Here is a 19,053-nt window from a genome sequence, read left to right as displayed (position 1 = left end):
TGTGCTTGAGTGTTGAGGCTGCCTGTAGGGTTGCCATACAACCAGAATATCCCAGACAGTGTCTGGGCAGAAATCGACAAGATGTCTGGGAAAATCTGGACGTACGGGAACGGTTTTCCTTAAAAACAGCTCAAAAACATCTCAGTCAGTTTTATTGCACATAGCCAAAGGCTGCCGCAATGTACACAGAATTATTTGACAATTAAAAGAAAATATACTGAATTGATAAAAAAGACTTAAAACATTTATATTATTAAAACATCACATACTCTAAACAGAGCTATAAAAGTACCCCAATTTACAAATAAAAACATTAAACAATAAAATTCATAAGCTAAAATCATCACATGGTCACTAATGTTAAAAACAATATCAATTAATACAGTGTGGAATTTATACTCAGAGTTTGGTGACAAAGATAGAGCATAGCCTGAGGTAGATAGATAGGATCAAATAAATTCATCTCCTTTACAGTAAAACTTTGTCCAAAAAGAAGCTCAACAACGCTTTGTGTCCGGATTTGAAATATGGCAACCCTACTCAAGGGCACACACACACCCCACCCTTGTGCAACCGAGGCTGAGCCCACCTTCCTCGTCTCATAGAGAGAGATCCCGATGGAGACCGCAGAAATGAGGAAGATGCAGGCAGCATAATAATAGTACTCGTCGAAGCTCCACAAGACGATGCTGAAAATCTGGAAGATGTAAAACGGGTTCAAGACCTGGAGTGGGGAGGACAGCAGAAGGGGAGGGCAGTTAATAAAACGTTTATCAGAAGATGCAAAGTCACTTGCAGGAAGCTTGGGGGGGGCGGTCTGTGAGCTGGTGGCTGTCAGAACAGGGGGGAAACCCAGCTAAAACCATTTTGTGGACCACACTGGAGCTCAGCTTCCTCAAAACCTAAGCTTCTGCCCCACTGAAGTCTGTTCTGTGAGGGCAGGGGAGGCCGTTCTCTATCAAATGACCCCCCCCAGGCCAGAAAAGTACATCCGAATGGGCACTGCCAGCTTGTCTCGTCTAGGGACCCATTTTCCCAGGGAAGGAAAAGGTCTTCGCCTCCCCACGCCCAGCAAACCAGGATGAAACGGCCTCGGTCCAGTATATCTGAAGAAGCGTCTCCACCTCCATTGTTCCACCCGGACACTGAGGTCCAGCGCCGAGGGCCTTCTGGCAGTTCCCTCACTGCGAGAAGCCAAGTTACAGGGAACCAGGCAGAGGGCCTTCTCGGTAGTGGCGCCCGCCCTGTGGAACGCCCTCCCACCAGATGTCAAAGAGAAGAACAACTACCAAACTTTTAGAAGACATCTGAAGGCAGCCCTGTTTAGGGAAGCTTTTAATGTTTAATAAAGGTAAAGGTAAAGGTACCCCTGCCCGTAAGGGCCAGTCGTGTCCGACTCTAGGGTTGTGCGCCCATCTCACTCAAGAGGCCGGGGGCCAGCGCTGTCCGGAGACACTTCCGGGTCACGTGGCCAGCGTGACAAAGCTGCATCTGGCGAGCCAGCGTAGCACACGGAAACGCCGTTTACCTTCCCGCTATAAAGCGGTACCTATTTATCTACTTGCACTTAGGGGTGCTTTCGAACTGCTAGGTTGGCAGGCGCTGGGACCGAGCAACGGGAGCGCACCCCGCCGCGGGGATTCGAACCGCCGACCTTTCGATCGGCAAGTCCTAGGCACTGAGGCTTTTACCCACAGCGCCACCCACGTCACTTAATGTTTAATAGGTTATTGTATTTTAGTGTTTTGTTGGAAGCCACCCAGAGTGGCAGGGAAAACCCAGCCAGATGGGCGGGGTATAAATAAATTATTATTATTATTATTATTTCCATAAAGGCAAACCTCATCTCTCAGCAGCCTGAAGTAAGAATTTACAGGTACATCGATCAGGTTCCGCCCGTAAATCTTTCTCCTGTCCAAGCAGAGGGTGAGGAGAGAAGAGAATGCACAGGTCAGTTTTGGCACAGGATCCATAATATCACCAGATGTTTCGTGACTGGGCTGCATCTGTTTGCATTTCTAGCCAACCCAACCTGGCTGGGGGAGCTGAGAGGCTCCAAGAAAACATCAACATCAAAGAGATATAAAGAGCTGCTTTTTTAAAAAAAAACATGGAAGAGCAAAACAAAAGAAACTAATCTACACCCCTTCCTAGCTCAGGTCTTGCCACAGAGAACCAGATCAAATAGGTTTTGCAGCCCTTCTGACGGAGCTAGCGGTGCTCATGGAGAACACACACACATTGCATCGCATCTTATGAAGGCTGGAAAACCCAAAGCGAGATTTAATCCAACGGTTTTGGGCAACAGCCCCTCAAATGCAGAAATCCACCACAGCACCCATTCTGAACATTCTGAAAACACCTGAATTTAGAAAGCCTTTTTTTCTGCCGAGTTTTATTGCATGTGCCAACAAATATTCAGTTAGTTGCGTCAGATTTAGACATATTGTAAGCCATTTTTATAAGAGTCAACAACACACACACCCCCCCGCCAACCCCATGGTGGAATCTATAAAGCAAAATAAAGCCCCTGTGTTTAAATTACTATGGTACCTCGGGTTAAGTACTTAATTCGTTCCTGAGGTGTGTTCTTAACCTGAAACTGTTCTTAACCTGAAGCACCACTTTAGCTAACGGGGCCTCCCGCTGCCACTGTGCCACCGGAGCACGATTTCTGTTCTCACCCTGAAGCGAAGTTCTTAACCTGAGGTAATATTTCTGGGTTAGCAGAGTCTGTAACCTGAAGCGTATGTAACCTGAAGTGTATGTAACCCGAGGTACCACTGTAGAGCATTAAGTGTGAATTGCTTATTTCATACATTTAAGGAGGGATTTCAAAGAAATAATTAGTGTTACTCAAGCCAAGATCAATCTGCCTTTATTAATTGATCCCTCTAACCATCCCTTTCATTTCATTGCTGGGGGGGGGCAAAAAGAGAATGCAGGCATTTGAACCAACAGCCTCTGAACCTTTTGGCAGAATCTGCTGTTTTCGCAGGATCCTCAGTTGTGCAAAATTAAGAGTAAAATCCAGATTTCTGTGGTGCAAAAATCAAAGAAGTTTGGCAAACGAAAGACAGGTGGCGGCCCAGGGGCAGCTTTATGAACTTTTGATAGGCATCAGTGCTGTTCATGCTCACCTGACAGCTTGTTCTTCAGCGCTTAGTCCACAGAGGGAGAGGTGGATATCAGAGAAAGTCCAGCTTTCATCCAACACACTGCAAAATACACAGAAGAGAGAGACAAAGAGACAGCCTGTATCTGCCAGCAACAGGTTAAAAACAGGCATTTCCTTATTTCGGAGCCCTGAGCTTCCATTGGCTAAGTTGCTGTGATGTCACAGAGGGTTGCATTCAATGCTTGGCTCTCTCAGATCAGACTCACTGAAGACACAACTAATTTAGGTTCTATAATTCCAATGGGTCTAATCAAAGTACAGTGGTAAAGGTAAAGGTAAAGGGACCCCTGACCATTAAGTCCAGGCGTGACTGACTCTGGAGTTGTGGCGTTCATCTCGCTTTATTGGCCGAGGGAGCCGGCATACAGCTTCTGGGTCTTGTGGCCAGCATGACAAAGCTGCTTCTGGCGAGCCAGAGCAGCACACGGAACCATGGTGGCGCCGGGGCACGATTTCTGTTCTCATTCTGAAGCAAAGTTCTTAACCAGAGGTACTATTTCTAGGTTAGCGGAGTCTGTAACCTGAAGCGTCCGTAACCTGAGGTATCACTGTATTGCTTAGCTGGATACATTCCAGAGCATTCTGGTAACCAACAGCAAAGAACCAGTCATGGGACAGAACATGCTAGAAGCAAAATGAAAAGCTAGAACAAACTACTACATACAAATTGCAGGAATCAAATTTGGGGCGAGGAAAATTTGCACAGACCCATGCAAACTATACAATTTCGGCTGCTGGCAGCAGAAGGGGGAGCAAAGTCCCAGCCTAGTGCACCCCGAAGGCAGAGGCTTACCTGGCCTTGCAGAAGACACCCCACTTCTCAATCCAGATATAGCGCAAACCTTCAAACTGGTAGTAGCGAAGGACGTTCTTCTGAAAAGATTTTTTTTAATGTTTTACTACTACCGTTAAAAACTTCAAGAAATATCAAGTAAAGATATCGGAGAGGAGATCCGTGTAAATGAAAACATGAGACTTATGGTTTTGTTACATATGATTGTAGCCTTTTTAGGCCTTTCTCACGGATGGAAAGAGCATTGCACCCGGGGAGAGAAGAAGGAGTCAAACAGACACCGAAGGGTTAATCCAGAGAAAGAGCTATTTATTCTGCCTTCCGGGTAGCAGAAGGAGCTAGCGTGATAATTCACAAGCAAGCACAACTTTTACAGCCATTGCACGCAGCATATATTCCCTCCAGTTCCCCCCCCCTTTCTACCCCTCCTCAGGAGCCCTGCCTCATGAGTTTTCCTGAGCATGAACAGAAACTCCTGTTTTGCGACTCCTGGCGCCCTTCCCAGGAAAAAGGGGGTTGAGAAGCCTGTGTGTCAGCGTGTCCAAGATTTGTTGCAACTGGGTAAGATAAGACTCAGTTCTCAGGCCTGCTTCTACTTGGCACTGACAGGGCCATTCATTAGCTTTTGAAGCTTTCTTGCACTGATAAAAAGAACGCTTTGCTTATGCAGCAGCATCTGTGAGAAAAGATAAATGAGAAAGTATTTTGAAAGTCTTGAGGCCTGGTGGGGGCGGGGTGACTACAGAGACCTAGGTGGGGTAACCTGTCCCCTTCATGATTTTATTTTGGAATTGTCTGCTTATTTTGGAGTTGTTTGTTGTAAAGAATGTATAAAGGTAAAGGTACCCCTGCCCGTACGGGCCAGTCTTGACAGACTCTAGGGTTGTGCGCCCATCTCACTCAAGAGGCCGGGGGCCAGCGCTGTCCGGAGACACTTCCGGGTCACGTGGCCAGCGTGACATCGCTGCTCTGGCGAGCCAGAGCCACACACGGAAACGCCGTTTACCTTCCCGCTAGTAAGCGGTCCCTATTTATCTACTTGCACCTGGGAGTGCTTTCGAACTGCTAGGTTGGCAGGCGCTGGGACCGAACAATGGGAGCGCACCCCGCCGCAGGGATTCGAACCGCTGACCTTTCGATCGGAAACCCTAGGCGCTGAGGCTTTTACCCACAGCGCCACCCGCGTCCCTAAAGAATGTATATTATGTGAATAAAATAAAATTTTGAAAAAAACACTTCATTTTATGCTCTTCTGGTCTCCTTAGCAATGTACGAGTGGGATGTCATTGTTCCCCTTTTTCTGAATGGAACCTGGAAGAGAGAGATGGATGCAAAGGGGGTGGATTGGGCAAAGGGGGCACATACACTGGCACAGAGGAGAAAGCAGGTCAAGAGTCAGGGGCTGCCAGCTGCCGGGAGCTCTGAGCAGCGTTTGAAATTAGCCGGGCACCTGTTGCATTTTGCGACTGGCAAACAGCCTTTTGCGATTGCACATACACAGGCACGACCCTTGGTGCAAAGCATATCCACCTGCCTGGCTGCAGTCGGCTGATCTGACACGTCTTTTTTGCTGCCATGCTGACGTATGAATCAGCTGTGGAGACTCCCCAATTCACCCGGCAGCAAAAAAATATATATTTTTAAAAGGCGACTAGACATTCTGATTTGGCTCCTAGCTTTTCTATCCCATTTTCTAACACTGGGGTTGTCTTTGGCATCTCAGGCGGCAGCCTTGGGCAAGTCTCTCTTGTTCCCCACTGCCGCTCTCAGACTAGACTACCTTGCAGGGTTCAAGCTGAGATAAGGGCATATTTAATGATGTATAGATGGTATATTACACCAGTGAAATTAGCTAAAATGTATAAGACAAATAATAAATGTTGGAAATGTAAAGAAAAAGAAGGAACATTTTATTATATGTGGTGGGAATGTAAAAAAGTAAAGAACTTTTGGGAAATGATATATAATGAGATGAAAAAGATGTTGAAATATACCATATTTTTTGCTCTATAAGACTCACTTTTTCCCTCCTAAAAAGTAAGGGGAAATGTGTGTGCGTCTTATGGAGCGAATGCAGGCTGCACAGCTATCCCAGAAGCCAGAACAGCAAGAGGGATTGCTGCTTTCACTGCGCAGTGATCCCTCTTGTTGTTCTGGCTTCTGAGATTCAGAATATTTTTTTTCTTGTTTCCCTCCTCCAAAAACTAGGTGCGTCTTATGGTCTGTTGCGTCTTATAGAGCGAAAAATACTGTACCTTTTTTTAAAAAAACCAGAAGCATTTTTACTTGGTATTATAGGTCAGGACATTAATAGGCAAGATGTTAAATTGTTTTTATATGCAACAACTGCGGCAAGGGTATTGTTAGCCCAGAAATGGAAACAGGAAGAAATTCCGACGAAAGAAGAATGGCAGATGAAATGAATGTACTATGCAGAATTGGACAAAATGACAGGAAGGATTTGAAACCTGCGGGACCAGAGATTTACAGAAGATTGGAAGAAGTATATGAATTATTTGAAGAGCAACTGTAATCAACAAATTACGCTAGTAGGACTACAATAAGTTTTGTAAGGAGAAATACACAAAGTAGTAAAAGATGGAGATATTGGTTATGAGTTTGAAATGTAATAGGGAAGATAAGAAATGCATACTGAGAGATTAGATTGGAAAATTTTCAGACAGGATTGATGGAAGTCAAAAATTTGAATAAGATGTAAAAGTATGTTCAATTACTGTTGAAAATGATATGTTAAAAAAACTAATAAAAATTATATATATATATAAAAAAGGGGGGCATATTTAAATATAGAAGCTAAAGGCACTTGGAAGCCCATCTGAGTTCTCTGGCTCACATGCATGCCTGTGAGGTGGCACAGGTTGGGGTTCCAGGAAAACGTGGGAGGATACTTGGAGGTTTTCCAGCGACCTATGCAGCTGGGTCAGGCAGACTGAGAGGTCCTGGGTTCGTGGGGTGCAAGGGGCTGAACTGACCTCCTCCTTCCGATGGAGCCCAATCGTGTCTCGACTTTCATCTTCATCCTCAAACACACCCACAGCGATGCTGTCTCCTCCACCGTCTCTTGCATACTCAAGGCTTTGGAGGAAGAGGGAGGGAAAGAGGCAAAGGAGACAGCACAGAGCTTAGATCTCAGTTTGAATCTCATCCTCTTCAAAGAGGAGGGTTTAGCCTCCAAATGCATTTTCTCCTGAGTAAGTCCCAGTCATGCTGAAGCATGCAAAGTCGTAACAAGAGAGAGTGTGCCTCTCTCAGTATGGGCTGAATGACTTCAACCTGGATCTGGACTCCCTGTTATCAATGTAAACAAGGCATTGGGGGTGGGTTTCAATGGGGAGGCAGTGTTAGAAATTGGCCAGGCTCCAGGCACGTTTTGCAACTGGCACGGGTCCAACTGCAACCACGTGGAGATCTCTGGGTGCTGTGGGAATTTTCAGGGATGCAGGAGAGGATATATTGTCCGATTATATCCTTATCCAACTTGTGTTAACAAGTTCCACAATTTCAGCAGAGTAACATTCTCCTTAATTTTAAGTTTGCAACGGATGCGTTTTGCTCAGGCTCGCTAAAGCCTCTATAATAACTGTTCTGGTATTTTCCCCTTGTTCCCTCATAAAATAAAAGAGACGACACAGTCTTCTACAAAAGTATAAAAAGAGTTTACTGACATTCTGTTCACAATCAGATCCCAGAAGGCAGACTTAGCTTAATGAAGTAGCATACACTTGGAATCTATCTCTTAAGAAGACAGTCCCTTTGTCCTCTCTTGGCTGGAAGCCAAGAGGGCATCTTTGGCTCAGTAGATGTTGTTTCTTCGATGCATGTGGTGAAAGAGTGAGAGATGGCTGCCCTGCCCTGTGCTTTTGTCATTACCTGCACAGGTGAGGCCACACCCACCTCTAGTCACATGCAGAGGAAGTCTGTCCCAGCCCAGAAGGAAACAGGAAGTTTACCTGCTGGCTGGACAAACATCCCTCCCCATGTGTAAACATGTTCACTCTAGGAATCTTGTACTTGACTGCTCTTGTGTTTCACATCCTACAGATGCCAGGTTGCCAACTGGGGAAAACAAAACGTCACTTAATCAAGGATCTGAAATATTTTCCTTGACGCGTGAATTTGTTTTATCCTTGCTTGTTTTAAACCACTTTGAGATTAGTTCTTTAAAATAGAAAGTGGTATAGAAATTATGATGATGATGATGATATCCCGGGGGGTTGGGGGGAGAACTAGGCAAACTAAGGCCCAATTGCCTTCTAAATCCAGCCCGCGGATGGTCCAGGAATCAGCGTGTTTTTACATGAGTAGAATGTGTCCTTTTTTAAAAAATGCATCTCTAGGTTATTTATGGGGCATAGGAATTCATTCATTCCCCCCCCCCCATATAGTCCAGTCCCCCACAAGATCTGAGGGACAGCGGACCGGCCCCCTGCTGAAAAAGTTTGCTGACGCCTGAACTAGACATTCCATTGTGGCAACCATAACCTAGGTTAAAGGTGCCATTTGGCGATTAGACTATATATGTGAGTTTCTAACACTATGGAGAGGGTCTTTTACAGGGTGGGGTGAACCCACTGAAAGTTGGAACTGCTGCAATGCCATTTATACGTTTCAGGTCCTCATTTGCAAGGCCAAAGGCCCAGAGTTTGGATACTTATTGTGGGGCACACCTCTGACCCACAAACAGTTTGCATGTCCCCAGCCCCTTTCTAATTCATTCTTTTTTCTGCAAATTCAAGACCAGGAGAGAGTGGCCCCCAATGCCTCCACTCACCTGCCTTCTACCATCTGCTCTGTTCGGACACAGGCTGTGAAATACTGGCCAAATTGGTCCTGGAAGAGAAGCACAGAGGGCACTTGGCTCAGCTGTGGGGAAAGAGTTTGGTTCACAGAATCAAAGAAAGGAGAACAGGATTGAGGTGCTGGCCCTAATCCTGATCAAACAGCTAGCCAGTTCTTTCCTGGGGGGCTTGACACCTGCAGCTTTAAACCTCCCAGACACCTGAAATCATAGAATGGAAGAGTTGGAAGGAACCTCAAAGGTCATTTAGTCCAACCCCATGTTGGAGGGCATCAATCTGCAACTCACCAAACCAAACACAGCTCACAGGACATGTACAGAGTGTTGATACCCCCTCCCCACAAAAAAATTCCTCAGTTTCCAGACAGGCAGCAAAGAATTGCTTGTAATGTGTGGGGTTTTTTACGGGTTTTGGTACCTTTTTGAACATTTTTGAATAGCATGGATTAAATCTGCTTTATTGTGCATTTTAAATTTGGGTTTTTTTATTGAAAGGCAGGGTACAACTCCCTCAAACAAAGGAAGCTCAGAATTGTTGAGCCCCTCAAGGGCCACATTCCGCATGGAGCGGAGTCAAGACTTGGACAAGCCTGACTGAACTGCCTTGAGGCTTCAGGGTTTGTTTTCAAATGTGACCCTCAAAAAGGATGTTATCGTCTCGCCGTGGAACGAAAGGCTCAATCTGCAGCATGCCACCAGTGTGGGAAACTGCAGTCAAGCATAAGTAGCAAGTATAGGGCTAGTTAGTATATGAAGGGGTTAAGACAATAGAGCTGCGTTCCTAGACTCAACTAGATCACGCGCCCTCAGAAATGAAGCTTTCTACTTCCTTTCTCTCTCTTTCTGCACCATGTAACCAATGAAGGAGAACATGTGTAAGTTTGCTCCCAAGCTTAGAGCACATGTTTGGAGCCATATTCTGTATTTTCTACTCAAGAGTATTTTGCTTACTTAGTGTGTGGTCTGTTCCTTGAAAGGGGGGTAGAAAGAGGGGAGCATCATGAACGGGATAAAAGGGTCCAACGACCTATATTCCTGATATGGTACTGCTGCACAAGTTGTGACTTGATTTTAAACTCTGCTGGGGCTTTCTGTGTGCTAGCCCCATGTTTTGAATCTAGGCACCCAGCCAATTCTTTTGTTATTTACCCCCACACACTTGAGTCCACAGCAATTCATATATTTAATTCCCCTATAACCAGGACCCTTGGTCATTTCTGAAAATGTGACATTAGGGGTACAATGGCAAAAGTGTGCCTGCACACCTGCTTCATTGCACCACCCCTTCTTTCCCCAGCCTTCTCCCCTCGCCACCCGCCAATTCCACTCACACGGATGACCACCCAGTCAGCTTGGTGGAGAGGGCAGCGACTGCATTTGGCCCGGACTTTGAAGTGTGGCTTCCAGTGGAAAACTATCAGTGGGATTCCCACCATCAGCAGAGAGAAAAAGTGGCAGAGGATGATCTTCCATGTTTTGCTTTGGTAGCCTGTGACTTCCTGGGGGTGGAACAAAAACAGGCGTTTTAGGCCCATGCCAATTATGACCTCCACAAACACACACACAAGGGGGGGGACCCTTGCAATTTAGAAAGGTGCATTTGAGAGAGACCCCAGCATTCTCCTCCTGAGATGGGGAATGACTTCTCTCGCCCAATTAAATGGTATCTTGGTTAAATTGCAGTGATGATAGCAGCTCACAAAGAATTCTACTGCAACCTAGCGCAAGGGTTGGCAACTGGAGGCCCTCAGGCCAAATCTGGCCACCTGAAGGGATGTGAATTGACTATCCAGGTTGCTAGCCTGATGGCAAAAGAGCAAAGCGGTTCCCATGGCAACAAAACCTCCTTTGGGGAAGGAGCAGGTATACTGCACTTGTCCCCGCCCCATCTCCTTCCCTCACTTATCCACATGGCTTTCCATGAAACTTTGTTGTTGATCATCATCATAATAACAATTTATTATTTATACCCCGCCCATCTGGCTGGGTTTCCCCAGCCACTCTGGGCAGCTTCCAACAAAACACTAAAATACAATAACCTACATTAAAAGCTTCCCTAAACAGGGCTGCCTTCAGATGTCTTCTAAAAGTTTGGCACTTATTTTTCTCTTTGACATCCGGTGGGAGGGCGTTCCACAGGGCGGGTGCCACTACCGAGAAGGCCCTCTGCCTGGTTCCCTGTAACTTGGCTTCTCGCAGCGAGGGAACCGCCAAAAGGCCCTTCGCGCTGGACCTCAGTGTCCGGGCAGAACGATGGAGGTGGAGATGCTCCTTCAGGTATACTGGACCGAGGCCATTTAGGGCTTTAAAGGTCAGCACCAACACTTTGAATTGTGCTCGGAAACGTACTGGGAGCCAGTGTAGGTCTTTCAAGACTGGTGTTATATGGTCTCGGCAGTCGCTCCTAGTCACCAGTCTAGCTGCAGCATTCTGGATTAGTTGTAGTTTCCGGGTCACCTTCAAAGGTAGCCCCACATAGAGCGCATTGCAGTAGTCCAAGTGAGATATAACCAGAGCATGCACCACTCTGGCGAGACAGTCTGCGGGCAGGTAGGGTCTCAGCCTGCATACCAGATGGAGCTGATAAACAGCTGCCCTGGACACAGAATTGACCTGCGCCTCCATGGACAGCTGTGACTCCAGTATGACTCCCAGGCTGCACACCTGGTCCTTCAGGGGCACAGTTACCCCATTCAGGACCAGGGAGTCCTCCACACCCGCCCACCTCCTGTCCCCCCAAAACAGTACTTCTGTCTTGTCAGGATTCAACTTCAATCTGTTAGCCACCATCCATCCTCCAACCGCCTCCAGACAGGGTTTAAGGACCTTTAAGAATGACGCAGCAGAGGCAAATGAGCTGTGCCCTTGATTCTCTCTCCCATAACCGAAAGGCCTCACCCCCCCCCCCACACACACCCTGTACCTACCATGCAGGCATTAGGGGGGCTCTGGTTGAGGGTACAGTAGCCGAGTCGCCGGCCTCCCAGCAGCCTCCTGGTGTCTGCAATAAGAAAGAGAATGAGATCAGTACAAAATTATGTCCCTAAACGCGGGACAAAGGCATAAAGGTACTTCATCCTGCTGTGGCTATGGACCAAGGAGTAGGTTGAAATCCCAGCCAGAACTGCTCTGCGGTCTTTCATTCTGGGAAAGGTAAAGGGTAAAGGGACCCCTGACCATTAGGTCCAGTCATGATCGACTCTGGGGTTGCGGCGCTCATCTCACTTTATTGGCCAAGGGAGCCAGCGTACATCTTCCAGGTCATGTGGCCAGCATGACTGAGCCGCTTTTGGCAAACCAGAGCAGCACACGGAAACGCGGTTTACCTTCCCGCCGGAGTGGTACCTATTTATCTACTTGCACTTTGAGGTGCTTTCGAACTGCTAGGTTGGCAGGAGCAGGGACCGAGCAACAGGAGCTCACCCTGTCACGGGGATTTGAACCACCGACCTTCTGATCGGCAAGTCCTAGGCTCTGTGGTTTAACCCACAGTGCCACCCGCATCCTTCTCATTCTGGTAAGTGGTATGTAATTTTTGCTTGCTTGCTTGCTTGTTTATTGAAAGCTGCCTCTGCTCCCTCTCCCTGGTAAAGGAACCAAGGTCTCGGGAGAGCTGTAAAATAATTGAGTTATGAAGGAGAATGAGTGGGTCTGATTGAACAGGGAGAAGAGCAAAGATCTTGAAAGCCCCGTTTCAATTAGCTTGGAGAGTAGCCGAGGTCTTGCAAAGCCCTTGCAGCCAATCACACATACTCTGCTCTTGCAAAGACACTCTGTTACTCAGAGAACTTGCAGCAAAGCCAATGCTAGTCCACATTTTCTTTTCTTTTTTCAAATTTTTGTATTGATTTTCCAAATTTATAAACAAACAAACCAACATAAATCCTAACTATAATTATTCCGCTATTATTAACATTGTTAAGTGACTTCCTTGAATCCCCCTGGCTGAATTTCAACGTACCGAATTTTTTACTCTGTAAGACTCACTTTTCCCCTCCTAAAAAGTAAGGGGAAATGTGTGTGCGTCTTATGGAGCGAATGCAGGCTGCACAGCTATCCCAGAAGCCAGAACAGCAAGAGGGATCGCTGTGCAGCGATCCCTCTTGTTCTGGCTTCTGAGATTCAGAATCTTTTTTTTCTTGTTTTCCTCCTCCAAAAACTAGGTGCGTCTTATGGTCTGGTGCATCTTATAGGGTGAAAAATACAGTATATCATTGTAACAGTTTTCCAAAACTAATTTCTCATAAAATTTACTTAATCAATTAACACCTTTCTTACTTTTCATATTAACTTTAAACATATTATTCTATAACATCACATATTTAAATCCTAAGCCAATCTGGTATTTGCAAGTATTTCTATTTAAATCATCTTAACATATTTAACTAAATATTCTTTAAATTTCATCCATTCCTCCTGGTACTCCTCCTCCTTCTGGTCAGGTCGGCTAGCTCCGAAAAGTCCATCATTTTCATCTGCCATAGTCCACATTTTCTCCAATTCCTTCATTGACTATTACTCCTTATTTCAGAAGGTGGGGTCTTGGGACAAAGGCGGAAGAGCTTGAGTGAAGCTGCCTGGCCTTCCAGCCAGTCTTGACCCAGCAGATCTCCGCTTTTCACCAGCTCTCATCCTCTCACAAAAAGGCTGTTGGGATACAGGGATGCTCTTACCTTCTTTGGGGGCTGACCTGCTCCCACCCCAAATCCCTGCTTACTTGTTTCTCCTGGGCTTCTGTCCTATTATTCCAAGGGAAGACGTGGCCGAGCTGCACCTGAGGCTGTGCTACCTATCCGCCACCAGCCCCACCCCTTTCCCAAACACAGTTGCAGGAAGCAGCAGGCTGGCACCAGGCCAGGGGAGCTCCAAGTTGCTCTGCAGATTATCTGTGCCATTTGCTGTCGACAGCCGGCTGGCTGGCTGGCTTGCCCTGCTAAGGGAGCTTGCACACATGACGCACCCACAGAGCAGGAAGCTCAGGTCAAAAGCCACACGGTTGACCGGGCACGATGCCGCCAGCCAGCCCCATAAATGCTACCAGTGACCAAACCGGTTTCATCAGGTGGAATTTTCCAAATGAGCAAAATGGGCAGAAAGTGTTATGTGCAAAGCTTTCAGAAATGCCCTCTTCTGATGGAGGTAAGCAAGTGCGCCTCCAGAATTTGGTGGTGTGTGGGAACACAATAGGGGACTGAAGTGGCCCCATGCTTGTCACAGCCTTTTACTTCCTCAGCACTAAAAAACTCTCCAGAGCCGTGTTTCTCCAAACGTGGGTCTCCAGCTGTTTTGGGACTACAACTCCCATCATCCCCTAGCTAACAGGAGCAGCAGTCTGGGATTATGGGAACTGTAGCCCCAAAACAGCTGGCGACCCAAAGTTTGGGAAACACTGCTCTGGGGCAAAAGGAGGCAACCAGCCGTAAGGGCAGGGGGCAGAACTGTAAAGGCAAGCGGAGCCAGGAAGATTCTCTGCACACATGTGCCTGTTTACCAGCCAATTAATCTTATTAAAACATTATGAATCCCTGCTGAGCTGCAACAGGCGTCCACTATTTGTACTTTCAGGAAGCAATTGAAGACATTGTTGGTTCAACAAGCTTTTCCAGCTAAGTAAAAAGGTCTCTGGTGTAGGTGCTCTTATTTTTTTTGCTATTGTTTTAAAACCTACATTTGGTTGTCTTTTGTACTGGGTTTTAAATTACTTTGGGTTGCTGTTTTATTAATTTATTAATAAATTATTATTAATCATTATCTTTTAAATTGTATTTTAATCAACTTGTTTTTATTATTGGTTGTTAGCCGCCCTCAGCCCGGTCTTGGCTGGGGAGGGTGGGGTATAAATAAAAAATATTATTATTATTATTATTATTATTATTATTATTATTATTATTATTATTATTATTATCATAGATCCGGAAGCTTGGCTCCAGTCTTTATACTTTATTAACATTTCTTATCTTTTAGGTGGAAGCAAAGTCTCGCTGCAGATTCACGTTCACAAGGATGTCCACAATATAGATTTGGGTGGATTTTTTAAAAGCAACATTCTCCCCTGAAACATGGTCAGAGGACATCTCTCCCTCCAATTCCTCCCCTCTCCTGAATCCTTTAAACTATTATTCAGGGGGGTTTTGTTGCTGTTGTTGATATTAATTTTTAGTTCTTATGATTTAATGTAGAAACTGTTCAATTTGGTTGTGTACCTTTTGGTCTGTTTTATTGTTGTTTATGACTACTTCTTTTATGTTTGCGATTATGTAAATCTTTTTATGTTGTAAGCCACCTTGAGCATAGCATCCAAAAAAAAATGATGACGATGAAGGTGAGGGAAAGTCCGCTGAGCAGTAAATAGATTACCCGGTTTTTCAGTTTCCTCATGATTTCTTGCCAAAGAACTATGAACATGTCAAGTTTTTTTGCTGGCAAATTGGTCAAAGTTAGGAATCAGCCTAAGCAGATAAAGAGGCTTATAAGTCTTCCCTTCTCCCAACTCCTCTTCACAAGGTAAGTAAGTATTCCAAGAGATGGGGGAGACAGGTATCCGTTTCACAAGAGGCTCATAAACCGTTAAAAAAACAGCAGATTTTCTGTGACTGTGTGTACTGTGGTCCTGCACACCAACCACCCAAAGGTCTGTCCCATTCTCAAAATGCCCCTTGCCTGCTTGCAGCCCCAGGATACACAACTGCCACCACCTCTTCTTCTAAATCCCTTTTTTTTCTACGTGGCTCATCCCCAGCTTCAGGCAGGCTCTGAGATGCCTAACAGGACACAACACAGAAATGGACTCAGTTCGACTGCTAGATCAGACCTGAAAAAGGAAAACAACCACCAGGCTCCTCCTCATCTGGCACTACAGCTCAGTGGAAAAAAAATTCTCCGTCAGCTTTCTAGAACAGAGGTAAAGGTAAAGGGACCCCTGACCATTAGGTCCAGTCGTGACCGACTCTGGGCTTGCGGCGCTCATCTCGCTTTATTGGCCGAGGGAGCCGGTGTACAGCTTCCAAGTCATGTGGCCAGCATGACTAAGCCGCTTCTGGTGAACCAGAGCAGCGCACGGAAACGCCGTTTACCTTCCCCGCCAGAGTGGTCCCTGTTTATCTACTTGCACTTTGATGTGCTTTCGAACTGCTAGGTTGGCAGAAGCAGGGACCGAGCAACGGGAGCTCATCCCATCGTGGGGATTCAAACCGCCAACCTTCTGATCAGCAAGTCCTAGGCTCTGTGGTTTAACCCACAGCACCACCTGCATCCCTAGAACATAGAGGTGCATATATATATAAACCTCCCTACCCCCATCCCAAATGATGTTCCAAAACTACCTGACAAAACCTTGCCACGGTTCTGCAGCCTCCATCATGCAGATCTGGCTTCCTAAACTTATCAGAGGCAACCTGGTCCTTGCATCCACAATCGCTGCATGAAACTGCTGCACTTCAAGGCAGCAAGAGTTCAAGACAACAGAGTTGAATCGGACCAGGAAATGCATGGCTCAGCTTCAAAAGGGAGGTGAGCTGGAGAGCCACCATGGTGTTGTCTGCCTGCTAGGTCCCCAGCCCCTCTCCCCCCTCCTACAAAAGCTGTGACAGGGTGCAGAAAAGGGGTCTGGAAGCCCCCTGCAGGATTCCACCAACACACTGGGGCTGGGGACTTGTTTGCTGAAGATGCCTTGCCAGGAAGCTGTACCCTTTTGCTAGTAGACTGCCTTTATTCAGACCTATCTCAAACTACAGTACTTTGGATACCTGAAGGTATCTCTGTCTTGGATATTTAAGCATTCATTCAAAACTGAGTTCCCACATTTGATGCCAGTCAAACTGTTTCAGAGGCACAGAGTCTAAAACACTGAGAATGTGAGGGTCTTAGTTTTGAAGTGCCACATCAAAATTTGAATTTCCCATTGGAAATCTGGGTGTTCTGCATGTTGTTCAGTGAGGACCATGTGCTGCTTTAATAGCTATGAATATTATTGATGGGGAAAACCACAGCTGAAGGAGAAACCGGTTTGCTCACTGAGGCAGAGATTTTGCTTCTGCATTGCTGGTGGCAGATTCCGGAGACCCTGGACGGTGGGCTGAATGAAGTTAGCTCCTTCTTTCATTACTGTCACCATGCCTGTTAGGGAGGAGGGGGGCAGGGAAGAACTGACAGCCCACTGAATATGGCTTCCTGCAAAAAGCAGCTGCCCCTTTTGAAAGAGCATGTTTCTAGCCCTCATGATTTGCTTGAAAGGGAAGCATCAATCCTTGCTGGAATCTCAGGAGCTGGTGCAAAGGGCCTTTTTGGGGTCTCCAGCAGTTTTAGAGGCAACAGAAAGTTCTTAATGAGGAGCAGTGTTTGAAATTAGCCAGGCACATTTTGCACCTGGCTCTTGACCACTTGCAGCCAAGTGAAAATGCCAGGGAGCCAGGATGGCACCTGATATCTCCACCATCTGAGGATCATTGGATCTGGACTGTTTTCACACACTAATACCGCATCCTGTAGAATTCTATATTTTATTTGCACGATTGGAATGAATTTCTGGAACCAAAATGCTTTTTCTGTGCCGCCTGAGCAGGAGCAGTCACCATTAAGAAAAAGAGGTCAGAACAGGCCAATAGATATGCGGGCTGTCCCTGGATCAAGTGACTTTTCTTCTTTCAAACTTCAAAGCTCTTAACCTAGCTTAAGGATGTCATCTGAACTAGCCAGACATTTAATTGAGAATCATTCAGTCAGCCCATCATTTGAAAAACAAGACTTTAGAGCCGTCTTGGTCAAAAATGGCAACTAGACATCCAGTTTTGGCAACGGCATTTGCTCAACACATTTTCTTTTCCAGGACAGAGTTTGTAACACACAGCTGGGCCCAACACAAACAACTTTCTTTCCCCCTTTCTCCCTCAAGCCAAGATGGTCCGTGACATTCTCTGCTATGCAGCCTTATACAATCCCAGTCACAAGACCCACTTTCCACCCCGCTCAAGGCATAAGATGGCCCAGAACCTTCCACAAATCAGTCTCTCTCATGTCTATTCTGCAGGGACTGTCCCAGAGGCCCTTCCGGGTGGGAATTGGAGGGGCCAAAGCCCCAAACTCCAACTTGCCATTGCCTCAGCAAGACTCTCTGTGGTGTCCACTTCTACCTTAAGAATGGCAGCTGGGGCCTCCCCATTAAAGAAGATTGATTTGGGAGCCTCTGTGTCTGTGTATGTAAGAGAGAGAGAGAGAGGGAGGAGGACAGGGAGCAGTTGCTGCCAGTCTGCGTTTCACAGGGTGTAAAAAAAGAATCAAAAAGAAGACAGACCACTCTGGTGCTCAGATGAAGCAACTCATAGAGAAGGATAACAATCACAATAGGCAGGATAGCTGCATTAACCTCCAGAATCAGAAGCAGCAGCCTTTCCAGTTGCTGCGAAGTGGTGGTGGGGTAATGATGCTCAGGCCCTGCCACTCGCCACTGGGGCATCTGAATGGCCACAGCGGGAACACAATTACTGAATTATTATTTATTAAATTTATATACCACCTTTGGTCCAAAGCAGGAATCTTTTACCCAACGTGGGGCATAAAACACAAAATGCATATAACCACCGCCACCGCCAGACTAGAGGGGGGCCCTTGGGCCTGATCCAGCAGCTCTCTGTGCTCCCAACTGTAAACCTCCTCCTCCCAATAGAAAAACTATAGATTATTTTTTTAAACCTTCATCCTTTATAAACTCGGCCCCCACCCCCCGCGGTTCAGTCCTTGGCTCCCTGGAAGCCCCACTTTGCCTAACTTCAAAAACTTTCCCTTTCTCCCCCTCCCCCTCAAAAAAAATCGCTCACTGAGGCGAATGAAAATGAAAGAGGAAAGGCAGCAGTTTTGGGGAACGTGGGAGGACGTGGGGCAGCCCAGGCTGCTCCGGAGGTGGGGGGCACGTCTGTGTCTGCCTCACCATGTGCCCCCCATCTCGACTCGGGGGGCCCTCTCCGCTGAGCCCCCCGACCCCGTCAACAGCAGCAGCAGCATCAGCTGTCCCTTCCTGGGCCGACCTTGCAAGGAGCGCCCCGCACCTGCTCCCTTCCGCGGCGCCCCCCCCGGGAGCCCCCCTCAATCCCAGGAAAAGGGTGAGACCCCCCCTTCCTTCCCCCCCTTCCCTGCCTCGCCGGGAGGCTCACCTGAGCTCATGGCCCCCCTCCACGAGGAGGAAGTGGAAGTGGAGCAGCGCCGCAACGGCAGCCGCCTCCTTCCCGCGCGCTGCCCGCCAGCGCGAAGCAGCTGCAGCTGAGGGTCCGG

The 19,053-nt window shown here is 46.9% G+C and overlaps 1 protein-coding gene across 1 annotated transcript in view; it reads right to left on the bottom strand.

Moving 5' to 3' along the window:
* The window catches only part of ATP13A2 (ATPase cation transporting 13A2), a 41,026-nt gene extending 21,973 nt beyond the window's left edge, over positions 1-19,053 (bottom strand). Inside the window, exons 1-9 of the mRNA XM_053401244.1 lie at positions 18,936-19,053; positions 11,718-11,791; positions 10,122-10,289; positions 8,764-8,822; positions 6,965-7,067; positions 3,972-4,051; positions 3,141-3,218; positions 1,842-1,911; positions 590-724 (exon numbers count right to left, since the gene is read on the bottom strand). Of these exons, the coding sequence (XP_053257219.1) occupies positions 590-724; positions 1,842-1,911; positions 3,141-3,218; positions 3,972-4,051; positions 6,965-7,067; positions 8,764-8,822; positions 10,122-10,289; positions 11,718-11,791; positions 18,936-18,945 (777 nt within the window). The 5' untranslated portion in view covers positions 18,946-19,053. The remainder of the gene's footprint in view (positions 1-589; positions 725-1,841; positions 1,912-3,140; positions 3,219-3,971; positions 4,052-6,964; positions 7,068-8,763; positions 8,823-10,121; positions 10,290-11,717; positions 11,792-18,935) is intronic.

This window comes from Podarcis raffonei, chromosome 8 (genome assembly GCF_027172205.1).
Source record: "Podarcis raffonei isolate rPodRaf1 chromosome 8, rPodRaf1.pri, whole genome shotgun sequence".
Lineage (NCBI taxonomy): Eukaryota > Metazoa > Chordata > Lepidosauria > Squamata > Lacertidae > Podarcis > Podarcis raffonei.
This window is presented reverse-complemented; position numbering and strand designations above follow the sequence as displayed.